At 40.9% G+C, this 13083-nt stretch overlaps 1 protein-coding gene and 1 long non-coding RNA gene across 3 annotated transcripts; one reads left to right on the plus strand and one right to left on the minus strand.

Moving 5' to 3' along the window:
- Positions 1–1372: 1372 nt before the first annotated feature.
- LOC103319431 (TRAF-type zinc finger-like protein) lies at positions 1373–4974 on the plus strand. Its single transcript, XM_008220975.2, has 6 exons — positions 1373–1544; positions 1671–1734; positions 2209–2344; positions 3363–3500; positions 3592–3713; positions 4608–4974. Exons 2-6 carry the CDS (start codon positions 1691–1693, stop codon positions 4768–4770), a joined length of 603 nt encoding a protein of 200 aa, XP_008219197.1. The 5' UTR covers positions 1373–1544; positions 1671–1690; the 3' UTR covers positions 4771–4974.
- Positions 4975–5100: 126 nt separating this feature from the next.
- LOC148919453 (uncharacterized) lies at positions 5101–12059 on the minus strand. Of its 2 annotated transcripts, none has more exons than XR_016124631.1 (3): positions 11830–12059; positions 5826–5934; positions 5101–5524 (listed from the first exon to the last, which is right to left on the minus strand). It is a non-coding gene; the product is annotated as an uncharacterized LOC148919453 (long non-coding RNA). The 2 variants fall into 2 exon arrangements; XR_016124630.1 differs by having other exon boundaries at positions 5101–5661.
- Positions 12060–13083: the final 1024 nt, after the last annotated feature.

Consider the following 13083-nt stretch of genomic DNA (forward strand, 5'->3'; position numbering starts at 1 on the left):
ACATTGAACTACAACCCTAGATCAAAGTGAACTCCCTAACCTCATTTTAGACTTAATTGAAATAATGTAATATAAATGATGAACTAATAAACCTTTTATTTTGTTTTACACATTTATGAATTAAGTTAATTTTTTCAAAGTTGTCTAAAAATTGGTAACAAAAAGTTATATATGATATTGACTACGCTAGTGAGGTATAACTTAATTGGTTGAACTCTTCTACCCCCCACCCATGTGGGCAGAGGTTTGAAACCTCCAGACACCCTAATGAATATTTGTGCAAACCCCCTTCTCCATTCACTTGTAATAAAATATATTGAACTATAACTCTACATACAAGTCCAACCACTTGAGAAAAATAAAAAGTGATAATGGTCCTAAGGTTTGCGAAATTATTACCTTGCGTCTCTTACCTTTTTTTGTGACACTAATGATCTTTAAGGTTACCCTCCACACATCATAATGGTCCATACCGTTAGATTCCGTCAAATTTTTTTGTTAAATTGTTGATGTGACACATGTGGGCCACACATCCAATGGTATAAAACCACACGATTTTAAATAAAATAAAATATATTTTAAAACTTAAAATCCATTAATAAAATTAAAAAGTAATTAAGTGTTTTTAGAAAGAGAAAAAACCCTGAAGCTATCCCTCCGCCTAAAAAAAAAACCCTCCTGCATACCCACAGGGACATGCTTATCTTCTTCTTCAACCTCCATTTATTTTGATGAGCTCTCCTTAACCAATCCAAGGCAAGGGAATGCTCTCTCTTTAATAATTAATTCTTCAGTCAAGCCCTTCTCCTTCAATAATTAACTCGTCTTATCCCGTATATGTATCTGGGTTTTTATTTTCTACAAAAATTAATTCTGTTTTAAATTTGTTTATTTATAGATTTTAAGTTTTAAAATATATTATATTTTATTTAAAGCCACGTGGCTCTATATCATTGGATGTGTGAGCTCCATGTATGTGCCACGTCAGCAATTTATCAGAAAATTTGATGGAAGCTAACGGCATAGACTATATTTGATGCGTGGAGGGTAACCTTAATGACCATTAGTGTCATAAAAAAAGGTTAGGGATGAAAAGTGATAATTTCGCAAACTTCAGGACCATTTGTGATAAAAAGCTAAATAAAAAGCCCAGCTCATCTAGGCCCATATTCGGCCCGGCCTGGCCCGCTTAGGCCCAGCGCACCTCCGTCTAAGGAATGGGTACCGGAGGCAACAGCCCAGTAGATTTTTTACAGTGACCAAACCCATGGCAGAAGGTCCAACCCCAGTTCAGCACCGACCTTGCGCAACTGAGCCAGGGAGTCTTCTCTGAAATCTCCCTCGTCGATCTGGAGGGCGCAAAAGTCTTTATAAACGTCTCACCTAATTATTAAATAAATAATAAAAAAGGTTGTTAGACTCGAAGCCTTCCCATCATTACTCTTAATACTCTTCTTCCCTTCCCTTTCGTTCTTTCTTGTTCGACCTGAAATTCATAGTACTTGTAAAAGTCTACCAAACCCAGAAGCTTGTTTTAGCTTTCGGTAAATTTAAATTCTTCTCTTTTTTTGTTTTGTTTTGTTTTGTGTTCCTAATATTTGATTTCTTTATGTAATTCTGTGCGATTTGTTGCCTAATTTGTTGAATTCAATTATCTTGTTTTGTTTCAGCTTAATTTTTCTGAATCGCCATGGCTGTTGCATCTGAAGGAGCAACTAAAATATGCAATCACTGGTAATTAATTTTTGTGGGAATCTGTGTCTTCAAATCTTGTAATTCTGATTTCGTACCTGTTCTGTATAATATATCTATATGGTTATGTATACATCCACAGTTTTTGGTTTATGCGTGCCAATGTTAATTATGTTTATGATTTGGTTTGAATTATGTGAGATACCCAAACCTTTGAATTGCCGTAGTTGGGTGAATTTTCCTACAAGCCTAGCTCAAGCTCAGCTTATTTAGGTATTGTGGCACTGGCAACCCCCAAAAGAGTGGTTTATTAGTGCCTTGGCCTGTTTGCTCTCTAGTTATTTGGTAATGGAAGCATTAGTGTTCTTTCAATTTGAAGAGATCAGTTTGCACATTCCCTTAGATGGTCACTGGCTTAAACTTCTTTACTATGTTTGATGACTTGTAGACATTCACCTGCTTCATTCCTCTACTACAAATACCGTGCTAATGGATAATTTGTTTGTATTTTTCCAGTGACAGAGCTGTCCCTTCTTCAAATATTGATTTGCACTCTGCTCATTGCTTCCGCAATCTAGAAAAATGTAAAGTCTGTGGTGATATGGTTCCGAAAAAATATGCTAAGGAACATTACTCGGACACCCATGCTCCGGTACGTGAGTTTACAATACTAGATTTTTCTTCCTACTGAATTTAGTGCAATATAAGACGAAATCTCTCCTGTTAATTTTAAGTGAAAACGTAGCATTAGATTACTTTTGTTTGGCATATAGTTTTCCAGCAATTACTGGTTTTCACTTGGAAAAGTGAAATTACATATGATTATGTAGTTTATATGCATGTATTCGGTTGTTGCAATTCTCTTGGTGTTAAGGATCCCTTTTGTCCCTCTATTGTATTATCAATTGTTAGCTATTTTTTGCAGAGGTCCATCTAAAGCTGCAAAATTTTGATATTCAACAAGGGCTGAGATTGAGCCCTTTTGTCCCTCTGTTGTATTATCAATTGTCAGCTATTTTTTGTTGAATATTTTAATTCAAATTTAGTATGTTGTATAGAATGTAGCTTTAAACTGGGATAGTTTGCAAAAGAGAATTCATTTGGCCAACCCCAATCAATTCAGGAGCTTTGTTGAGTTATTTTTAGATGATAATTTTGGAAATTGAAAGAATAATCTTGGACGTTGTTGGGCAGTACGTGTCTGACAGATTATTGGATGACTAAAACATGATGATTATAAAGGAAATTCTACATGCTGTATCAAGCTCCTCACGAGCTCGGAAAAATATTTCTTCACCTAGCAATCAAACTGAAACCAAAGTTTCAAATTATTGTGGAAACACACAGTTTATTAGTTATGCCTCTTGCAAGGAGTATTCAAGTTATCTTAGTTAGCATGATCGTTTAATATGTAATGGAACATTTTCATCTACTGCATCCTCAATGTGCAGATATTTGCCCATGCACAGTTTGTCCGTGCTTTAATTTAGTTTATCTTTTTTTAAAGAGACCATAAAGGATGCAAAACACTGAGCAGCCATTAATAATCAACCCCAAATGATTGGTTAAGCCAACACATTTTGTTTGGTTAGTATTATCTTGAGTTGGGTGTAGATATATCATGTACCTGCATACAATTGCCATGTGAAATGACATGTGTATTAGAGCAGGTAGCCTGTTCACTTTGTAGCGAGACAATGGAACGTGAAATATTAGCTGTCCACAAAGGTGAAAATTGCCCTCAAAGAATTGTCACATGTGAGTTCTGTGAGTTCCCATTGCCTGCAATTGATCTAGCTGAGCATCAGGTAAAACTTGTCAATAATTTTGAAAAGATGACTTAAAATGATATTGATCAGAACGTGAGTGTTATATCAGTCTTTTTTTTTGTAATTTTAGGAAGTATGTGGGAATCGGACGGAACTTTGTCATCTTTGTAACAAATACATTAGACTGCGAGAAAGATACAACCATGAAATTAGCTGCGCTGGTGTCCCAGATAATACCGTGTCATCTTCCAGGTTGGTTCACTATCATATAGCATTTTAATATATTAATTGGTAAATTGTAGCTACTTATTGTTGTGCAGCATAATGAAATATCTTATGAGGAATTTCTAAGAGAAATTTGTCTTTCTATCTTTTAGCTTATAATTGATAGCCAACTACCTGTAATTGTAAGGTTTGGTATGTCAGGGCAGTCAAAGAAATATATAGCCTTGTCAGGGCAAATTTCCATATTTAAGAGAAGTCAATGTCTTGTCCCATGATTAAAAGTTTTGGGCATTTTTAGGCACATAAGTCCTGGTTGAATTCTTCCAATTGTCCAGTTCATGCATTTATGCTGAAATTGGCACCATATCCATATATCCCCTGATTATATTAGTATCACACAACTTTATCCTTCTAACTAATTTTCTTTAAAAGAAAGAGGGAAAGAAAAGCTACCTCCACTGTTTTGTTATGAACATTGTTCATTTGTGTGAACTCAACCAAGTCTAACCCCATAATCGTAAGGGTTGCAAGCCACACAAATCTGTATGACCGGAAGTCCCACGTACAGGGACATTTTCTGCTCCTTGTCCTCGTGAAAGATTTTTCATTCAGGCTAGGGATTTCAAAGGTCTGATTAGATCGGATTGTATTCTTGAATCAACTTGAATTCATAAGTTGAGTTACATCACTTACAATTCTGAACTGTACCTCAGTGCCAATCAAACCCAATATAACTATGATTGTTACTTGTCATTTTGGGTTTTGGGGTTAGCAGCTGGTTTCTGTACAGGCTGATTTACATTTTATTTGGCTACTGTCTAACCTTTTGAGCACATATCCAGGACCAGATATCCTCTTTTTAAGAATTATGGATATTCTTTATTTGTGATGTGTATTAATCCTTTGAATTTTAATATGAAGGGATGCTAGGGCTGCTGAAAGAGGGCAAGGTCCCCAAAGAAGACAGCCGAATGAGTTTTCACGGAAACGGCTTATATTCACCATTGCACTAACAGGCATTGCTGTTCTATTAGGATCGCTATTTTTCGGCAGAAAGACAGAAGACAATCAAGTAGTGCATTAGCAGCTGAGACAATACTCGTTGGGTTATGTAAATCTTCTATATGCTTCCATTATCTTCAGAAATCGTACGACTGTTGTAACTGTAGTAAACTCCATTGAATCTGTGATAATACAGTAACTGATTGTGCAAAGCTACCATGTGCTTGTTTCATACTTTTTAATGAATCTCACCTTTTGGTTGCAATAAGCGCGACCTTTTGTAGAATTACTAGTCACAACTGCATGTTAATAGGAGTAATATAAGATATTGATTGCTGTTTATAAGGAGACCAGATCGATTTACGTCTTTAGTCCTCGATTAAGAGACATTAATGGTGCAAGACATCATACAAGAAAAGAAAGTTTATAGTATTGTCAGAGGAAAGAGATGTTTGCTATTTCATAAAAAATGGAAAAATGTAATGAACGGAAAAGAGCCTTCTTGCAGGCGGCTGCTCTCCACGCACTTTTACAAAAGAATTGTATAGACTTGTATTGAACCCCTTGCTAGCTGTGCTTGGTGTACCGTTTGCAGCAGGAGCAGTTTTGCTCTCAGGAAAATATTGTTGGAGCGCTGGTGCATCCACTGAATTGGATTGTCTGCAGAATGTTCCCTCCTCGCCGTACTTTTCTAAAACCGAGTAAGCACTTGAACAACATTGATTGAGCAAACTGACTTCTTTACTTTTGCAAACTTAGCTAATGAAACTCCGCATGCACCTCTTAACTGGGCAGCAACAATCCTAAACCAGTTTGCGAGCCTGCTGCTGCTGCTGCTGCAGAAAAAAATTCCACAGGTCCATGAAGTAATAACAACAACATGTAGTTTAATTAGAGCCTCCACAAACATGTAGTTGGTCAAAGTCCAAGTCAATGAAAAATTCAATAGGGTTGAAAGGGCGAGCTTGAAGACCTGAAACAATTTAATGAATTCATGTTCATTCACATGAATACTCTTCCATATTCAGACCCATAAAAAGTTTACAACAATATCGAGCATAAATTGGATACGATTACTTGTAAGAAACACAAAAAAGGCAGGAAAACTTTTGGAATCTTGAGATTAAAAAAACCTACAGTGAGTAACATGAAAGCCCGAAAGATCCACGTAGTAAAGGTGATCCTTGTGAGGACTGAGGAGGAGGACAACATATTCGCTTAACGATGAAGAGTGAGGAAGAGGTATCTGCAAGAAGACACTCCAATGCTCAAGTCAATAGGTGTTCAAATGGATTGCAGTAGAATATGATCAATTGAGTATGGAATGAATCTATAACTGTTAGTTATTTATTATTTTGTTTTATTTTATTAAAATTCAAAACTTATTATTAGTGTTATATATTTAATAGTAATGATTATTTATTTTAAGAGTCATATTTGTTGACCCAATAGACGTGACGTTATTAAAAGGGTGTGTGGAGTCTTATAAATGAATAACTCCTAAGATATAACTGAGAACAAACAATTCTTTGTTACTCTCATCTCATGCTCCATATCTGAATCACACTCATCATTCTCCATCTCCTACAATTCTCTTTATCTATTTCCTAGGCAATCGATCAACACTTGGCATACCCATCTGCCGTTGGCGTGCATAACGGACAGACATCTTGTGAGGCTTTTGGGTTGTATCTTGGAGTTGTAGGCACTGCCATAACCTGCACGTAGGAAGACATCTACGGCTTTAGGACAACGTTCATCGTGCCTCTCTTGGGTTTACAGGCCAGACTTTCTTTCTCCTTTAATGTACCTATTGTTAATTGTGATTGTTTTAATTGGACATATTTAATCCCTTTTATATTTACACAAATCAGCAACTATTTCTAACATTCTAAAGTTGTAGACACCTTCTTACGTGCAGGTTATGACGGTGCCTACAACTCTAGGAAATGACATAGTCGCACAAGTGCTTGGAATTGGAGATATAAAACTAAAAATGACATTTGGAAAGGTCTTAGTATTGAAGGAAGTGCGACATGTACCTGATGTTAGAAGAAATCTAATTAGTGGATTTTCTTTGATACAACAGGGCTACAAAGTTGTATTGGAATCAAATAAGGTTGTAATAACCAAGAATAATGTATTCATTGGTAAAAAAATTATCAGTGAAGGATTGTTCAAGTTAAATGTATCTTGGATAGCGGACCGTCCCGAATTTCCCGAAGAGGCGAACCTGCGGAGACCGGCATCACACCCAGCGGGTTCACTCCTTAAATCTATGTCCTCGTTTACGAGGAGAGGACTAAGGCACGAGACTTTCTGCGAAATTTGAGTCTCCTATAAATTGAACATTTCCCAAAATTTCCACGCATAAAGCGCATTTTATAACCCAACCGTGCAGCATGCACAATAAAATCTCATGCAATTTACATAAATGGCCTCCGGCCTTCAAATGCTTCTAGCAGAACTGCCCACAATGCTTTTAAAATAACTTAATGCATTAAACATGCATATAACAATTTCAAAATCTACTCACGCGCACCTTCACTCACTTAGTCCCCAGGACAAGCCTCAATTCAACCAAGTTTTGGGACCAACAACGAGGTCCAAACCAAACCCAATAAGACCACCTAAGTGGGGTCTAATATGTGGCTGCACCTAGTAACTTCGGGCTGCCTCGTGCCTACTAAGGGATCAAGCCACACGTAGCTCTTTCATATCTATCCTGGCTACTAATATCAAATAAACCATTACCACCACACAATTACATACATTCTAATATTTATCCATCACAACCCATCAGTCACAATCACAGTATCACCCTTCATCGGCCAGGGCCACCTCGTATGGGGTCAACACGCCGGCTAATCCAAGGCGCGTGCGACCTCCTGGGCACGGCTACATTCTCACCCGGCCCTCACACAACCATATCTCCCCTCATCGTCGGGGCCCGACCCACGTGGGAGTGCATCAACTCGCGGCTAATCCAAAGGCGGCGTGGACCTCACTGCTGGGCACAGCTACATTCTCACCAGCCCTCAAACAACCATATCTCCTCATCGTCGGGCCGCCGCCGCGTGTAGGAGTCTGTCAAACGCCGGCTAATCCAAAGGCGCGTGCGACCTCCCAGGTGCAGCTACATTCTCACGGCCCTCACAGCCATATCTCCTCATCGTCGGACGCACCGGCCACGTATGGAGTGCATCAACATGCCGGCTAATCCAAAGGCGCGTGCGACCTCACCTGGGCCTGGCTACATTCTCACCAGCCCTCACACAGCCATATCTCCCCTCATACGTCGGGGCCTTGCCGCCACGTATGGGAGTCATCAACTCTGCGGCTAATCCAAGGCGCGTGCGACCTCCTGCTGGGCACGGCTACATTCTCACCACCCTCACACACCATATCTCCCCTCATCGTCGGGGCCTTGCCGCCACGTGGGTCTGTCAACACGCTTGGCTAATCCAAAGGCGCGTGCGACCTCCTGCTGGGCACGCTACATTCTCACCGACCCTCAACATGATCACAATATGGAAGTGCGTGGGGTAGTGCGTATAGCACTGTAAGCTAACATTCGATCGCTTTATTTACTTTTAACATCCACACAATTTAAATATATAAAATATAATTTCTAAACTTATATAAACCTCCACAAATAAAGCATACCGTAAACTCCCCCATTTAATTTCACTAATTTATATCTTAAGCTCACGGTCTCCGTTTCACTCAACAACGCTCGAGACCTGTCACTAAGGTCATTCTAGCCCTCCTGGGATGGTAGAACTACAAGGAAAGTCTAGCGGTCAACCCAGGGTCAAACTACCCAAACTTGGTCAAACGGGCCCGCGGGGCCCACGACCTCCAAATTCCGATCCGAAAGTTCCTATAGGTTCTACAGGCTCTAGGACACACGTCCTGCAAGTTTGGTCCAGATCGGACGGTCGGATCGCTCACGATCGCACGATCGGACGGTCGCTAAAACCCTAACCCTAGGGTTGGCATTTTCGGAGTATCAGAGACTCCATTTACGATCCGTCGAATCCTATCGATCCTGGTAATACCTAGATCAACATATTATAACCGGGACCATCCAAGCGGTCCAAACCTAGCGAACCGGAAAATCGCGATATCGATGCTCCAGATTCGGAACTCTAGCGGTATCAAAATGAGATCGAGCATACCTCTGCGCTCGTGACATCGAGAGGATTGCAATGGGACAAAATGCCCCTCACTCTGGCGCCCACGCCGCCACCTGCCGGCGCGTGGGTGTCTAAGCGATATCGCATCGCGGAAATCCTCCAAATCGTGAGCCAAGACTCCTACCTAGGTAATACACCTAATTTGGAGTCACTTTTGTTCTTGGACATACCCCAAAGCGGAAGTGGCGAGAATCGCGATCGCAAAACCGGCGAATTCAAATCGTAGATCGAGCTACTTAGCCTCAAAATTTATGAAATCCTACCCAACCATCAGCTAGATCATGCGAAGGGATGAATTTCCATACCTTGATTGCCAAAATGGCGGCCGGACGACGGAGAACGGCCGGCGAAGTTTCTGTCAAAACCGGCGCTTTCTCCTCGTTTTCCGGCTCTGGTGGTGGCGAGACCCAGGGTAGGAAGAGGGCTGGCCGGTCATTTTAGTGCCCGTCGACTTTGGTGGCCGGGCGAGAGCCGGCCGCCGCGTGGCGGCCTCCATTCTGTTGCGAACCGGAGGGAGAAGGAGAGCGGGAGAGAGAGAGGCAGACGGGGGCATTTCCGTCTTTTAACCAAAAATCCATTTTCCAAATATTTACGATTATGCCACTGAGCTTCATTTGACCATATCTCTCTCGTTACAACTCCGATTCGAGCCCACTACGTGTCTCTGGACTCATCTCACGTGCTCTACATGGCATACAAAATTCCCAAATTCCTTCCGGGTAATAAAATGACCAAAATACCCTTATCCCACAGTAATTTTCAATTCCACTTAAATTAATTAAACATTGAATAAATTTGGGGTCAGGGTGTTACATACTACCCCCCTTATAAAAATTTCGTCCCAGAAATTTTATACATCATTCAAAGGTGTGGGTCTGGGCGCATCTACTACTCAGTTCCCATGCTTCATCCTCCACAACCAGGTTGGCAGCCAAGCCATTAGCTCTATCCAAACAAGCAGAGGAAGAGAAGTCTCTTTCTTCCACTAGGAACATCCTTTAATCATTCTTGTAATGCTTAATCTTCCTCTGAAAGCTAAACGCTTCCATTTGTGATTTGATTCTCTTCCATCTCTCCCATGAAGAGAATCCAAACTCTTTGACTTGTTAATATCTTCCTTCTTTCTTTAGAATCGATAAGCAATATTGCCAACACGATTCTTTGAGAGGGATGTCAGAAAGGATCATTTTGGTGTAATCATCATCTTCCTCCCTCTGCACAGTCCTTTCTGATTCCGATGGAAGATTTCTGCTCAAACGTGCTCACATGAGGTGAGACCCCAAAGCATTCTCTTCATCACCACGGTAGGTTCACCCAATCCATCTAGGTCTCATCCGTGGATTTGTGGAGTATTCCCACCACACACGAGCCTCCTTCTATAAAAGGAATACGGCTATCTAACTCTTTTCCACACTTGTGGTTTGATTATACTAAAGCCGTTCTTGGATCATGAATCTAGTGATTCAATCTTCGAGAATTCACTCTTCTCAAAGAAAGGTTGAGCTCTTAATATCTTCGACTTCGTGCTCACTGCACACAATCGAGAATTAGCAACATGTTCAGGCAATGGAGGATCTCTAGAAACGAGTTTATCAACTCCATGCCCTCCTGCCCATAAGAACTCAACAACCTCATGTCGTGGTAAAGCTCTAGCTCTACTTACGCCTCAGCGGCCTTTGTACCTTTCTTCTTTCTCTTTCCCTATTGGTTCCCTTTCGGAGGGGGGCAAGTGATCCAAGTCGCGGTCAAACTCCCAATGGCCGGACTTCCAAGAAATTTGGAGTTCATATTCACTGCGTGAGAGAGCAAGGAAGAAGAACCATGAGGTTCCACTCCTGTCAATTGCGACATTCAAGTCCACGCGAGTGAGATGATACTCCACCCAACACTACTACTTCTCACTTTAATATGTCACGACCCTCCTTGGTGCGACTCACAACTCCTTCACTCCCCTGTAACTCGTCTTATCACCTTTCTCTGACGATTTCATCTCGTCTCAGCAGATTCAATACTTTCAACCCTTCCATTTTCCTTGTACATAGGATATTGAGATGTGACAATTTGGATAGACACGTTTCTAGGAACGTGACACCCTTCAGCGTACTCATCAATATCCTAAATCCATCCATATCCACGGTCCTCGCGTCGAGCGATGGCGCCCGTGTGGAACCCATCACGATCCACAACAGGATGCACACAAGTGCGGGGTGAAGCGTCACCCAAATTCCACTTTGGAATCGGGTGAAACATGTGCCAAACGACACCTAATGCTTGTGGGTCGTAAATAACCAAAATGCCACAGGCGATAACACAAACTCTGGGGCCCTATCTAAGTGGCTGCGCTTTGTACGTAGGTGCCTCGTACACTTTACGAGGATCAAGCCTACGTAGTTCTTTCACTGCGCGACACATGGCGGTTCGATTATCAGTAAAACATACTCTAGGGTTGACGTTTTGGATATCAGGACTCCGTTTACGATCCGTCAAACACCATCGATCCTGGAATTACCTAGATCAACATACGAAAATTATTACGATCCACGGTGCAAAACTAGTGAACGGAAATCACACACTGGCGAGATCAGTTCGGGGTTCAAACGGTATCCGAATTAAGATCCGCGAAATCCTATGCGCTCGTGAGGACTAGGAGATCACTCTAGGACTGACTGTGGTCCCACCTGCTGCCCAGCGCCGCCACCGCTGGCGTAGCGTAGTCTATCTTAGGAAAATCTCAACATCTCGGTTCAAGACTCCTATCCTAGGTAAAACACCTATTTGGAACCACTTTTGTTCTTGGACCAACCCCAAAAAGTGGCCGGAAATGGCGGGCAGTGACTCGAGCCGGCTGAAACCTGGCTCGTAAATCGGCTATCTACGCTGGAAATTTCTGAAATCCTACCCAACCAGCAGCTAGAGCACGAAAAATAGCTAGAAAACCATACCTCACTCGTCTGAAACGATGGCCGGAGGAGGGAGAACGAGCTCCACGAAATTCCGTCAAAAACTGTCCAAACCACCTGTTTCGTGGCGGTTTCCGGCTACCACGACGGCAGATCGAGACTGAGATGGGCTGGGACTGGAAGAGCAAAGTGTGGTGGTTCTAACGTGACCGGTCTTGCCTGAATCGGTGACCGGAGGTGGGAGAAATCGCCCCGGGAAGTTGGCTGGTCGAGCTCCCGAAACCCAGAAATTTCTGGGTTTATATAAACTGAAGTTTGAAATATTTACGGTTATGCCACTGAACTTCTTTTGATCGTAACTCCTTCGTTACAACTCCGATTTGAGCCCGTTACATGTCTACGAACTCGTTTCGTCGCGCTCTGTACAACTAAAATCCCCAAATTCCTTCCCGGTCAAAAAGTCAACTTTTAAACTAATAAAATATTCTAAGGGTATTTTAGTCTTTTTCTCAAATAAATTAATAATTAAATATTAATTTTAGGTTTGGGTTATTACAATCTACCCCCCTTATAAAATTTCGTCCTCGAAATTTACTTGCCCTCTAACGGAGGGTGAGAATCTTGGACCCTGGCTACTCATTCAACTATAAGTAAAGTATCTGTATCTATAATTCAAATAATAAAATCAAGAGCAACTTGTTTATATCTGTATATCCTCAACTTTTGAGTGATGGGTATTAAGCCTACGTCATTACTCGGGGTTCTCAAATCATCCTTCTAGTATCAGCTGTATCTATAGGGTAATTAATAAAATAAGAGGCACATTTATATCCGAATGAGGTAAGAAATATAAAACTTGGGAAAGATCGCTAATTAATGAATTTCGATAAACTTAAAACTTTGCCGTCTTTAATCGATAATCGCTAAAACCCCTTTTCACCCAGTATCGACACTGCTAATGTTGGGCACAAAGACTAATTTGCCCTTCTTAATTGTAATTAATCGAAATGCAAGTCACGAGTTCTACGAAAATTCGCAGTCTCCCTGGTGAGCATTCCCAAAATTATTCAGCCTGTAAAACAAGGATATATATATGTAACTCATCTGCCAGCATGCATTAAATCATATCCAAATAATCAAGCATCATAATATTTTGGCCTCAGGTCACAACAATTCAAATAAATCAATCTGCTAATAAAATTCATCTCAACTTCTTGATCAACAAAGATACTCTGGCAATTCAACATGCTAACTTGTGCATTCTTATTCATGCATGACTTATCAAATAATAATTCT

The sequence above is a fragment of the Prunus mume genome, linkage group LG2 (assembly GCF_029339155.1).
Source record: "Prunus mume cultivar Tortuosa linkage group LG2, ASM2933915v1, whole genome shotgun sequence".
NCBI classification, from domain to species: Eukaryota; Viridiplantae; Streptophyta; class Magnoliopsida; order Rosales; family Rosaceae; genus Prunus; species Prunus mume.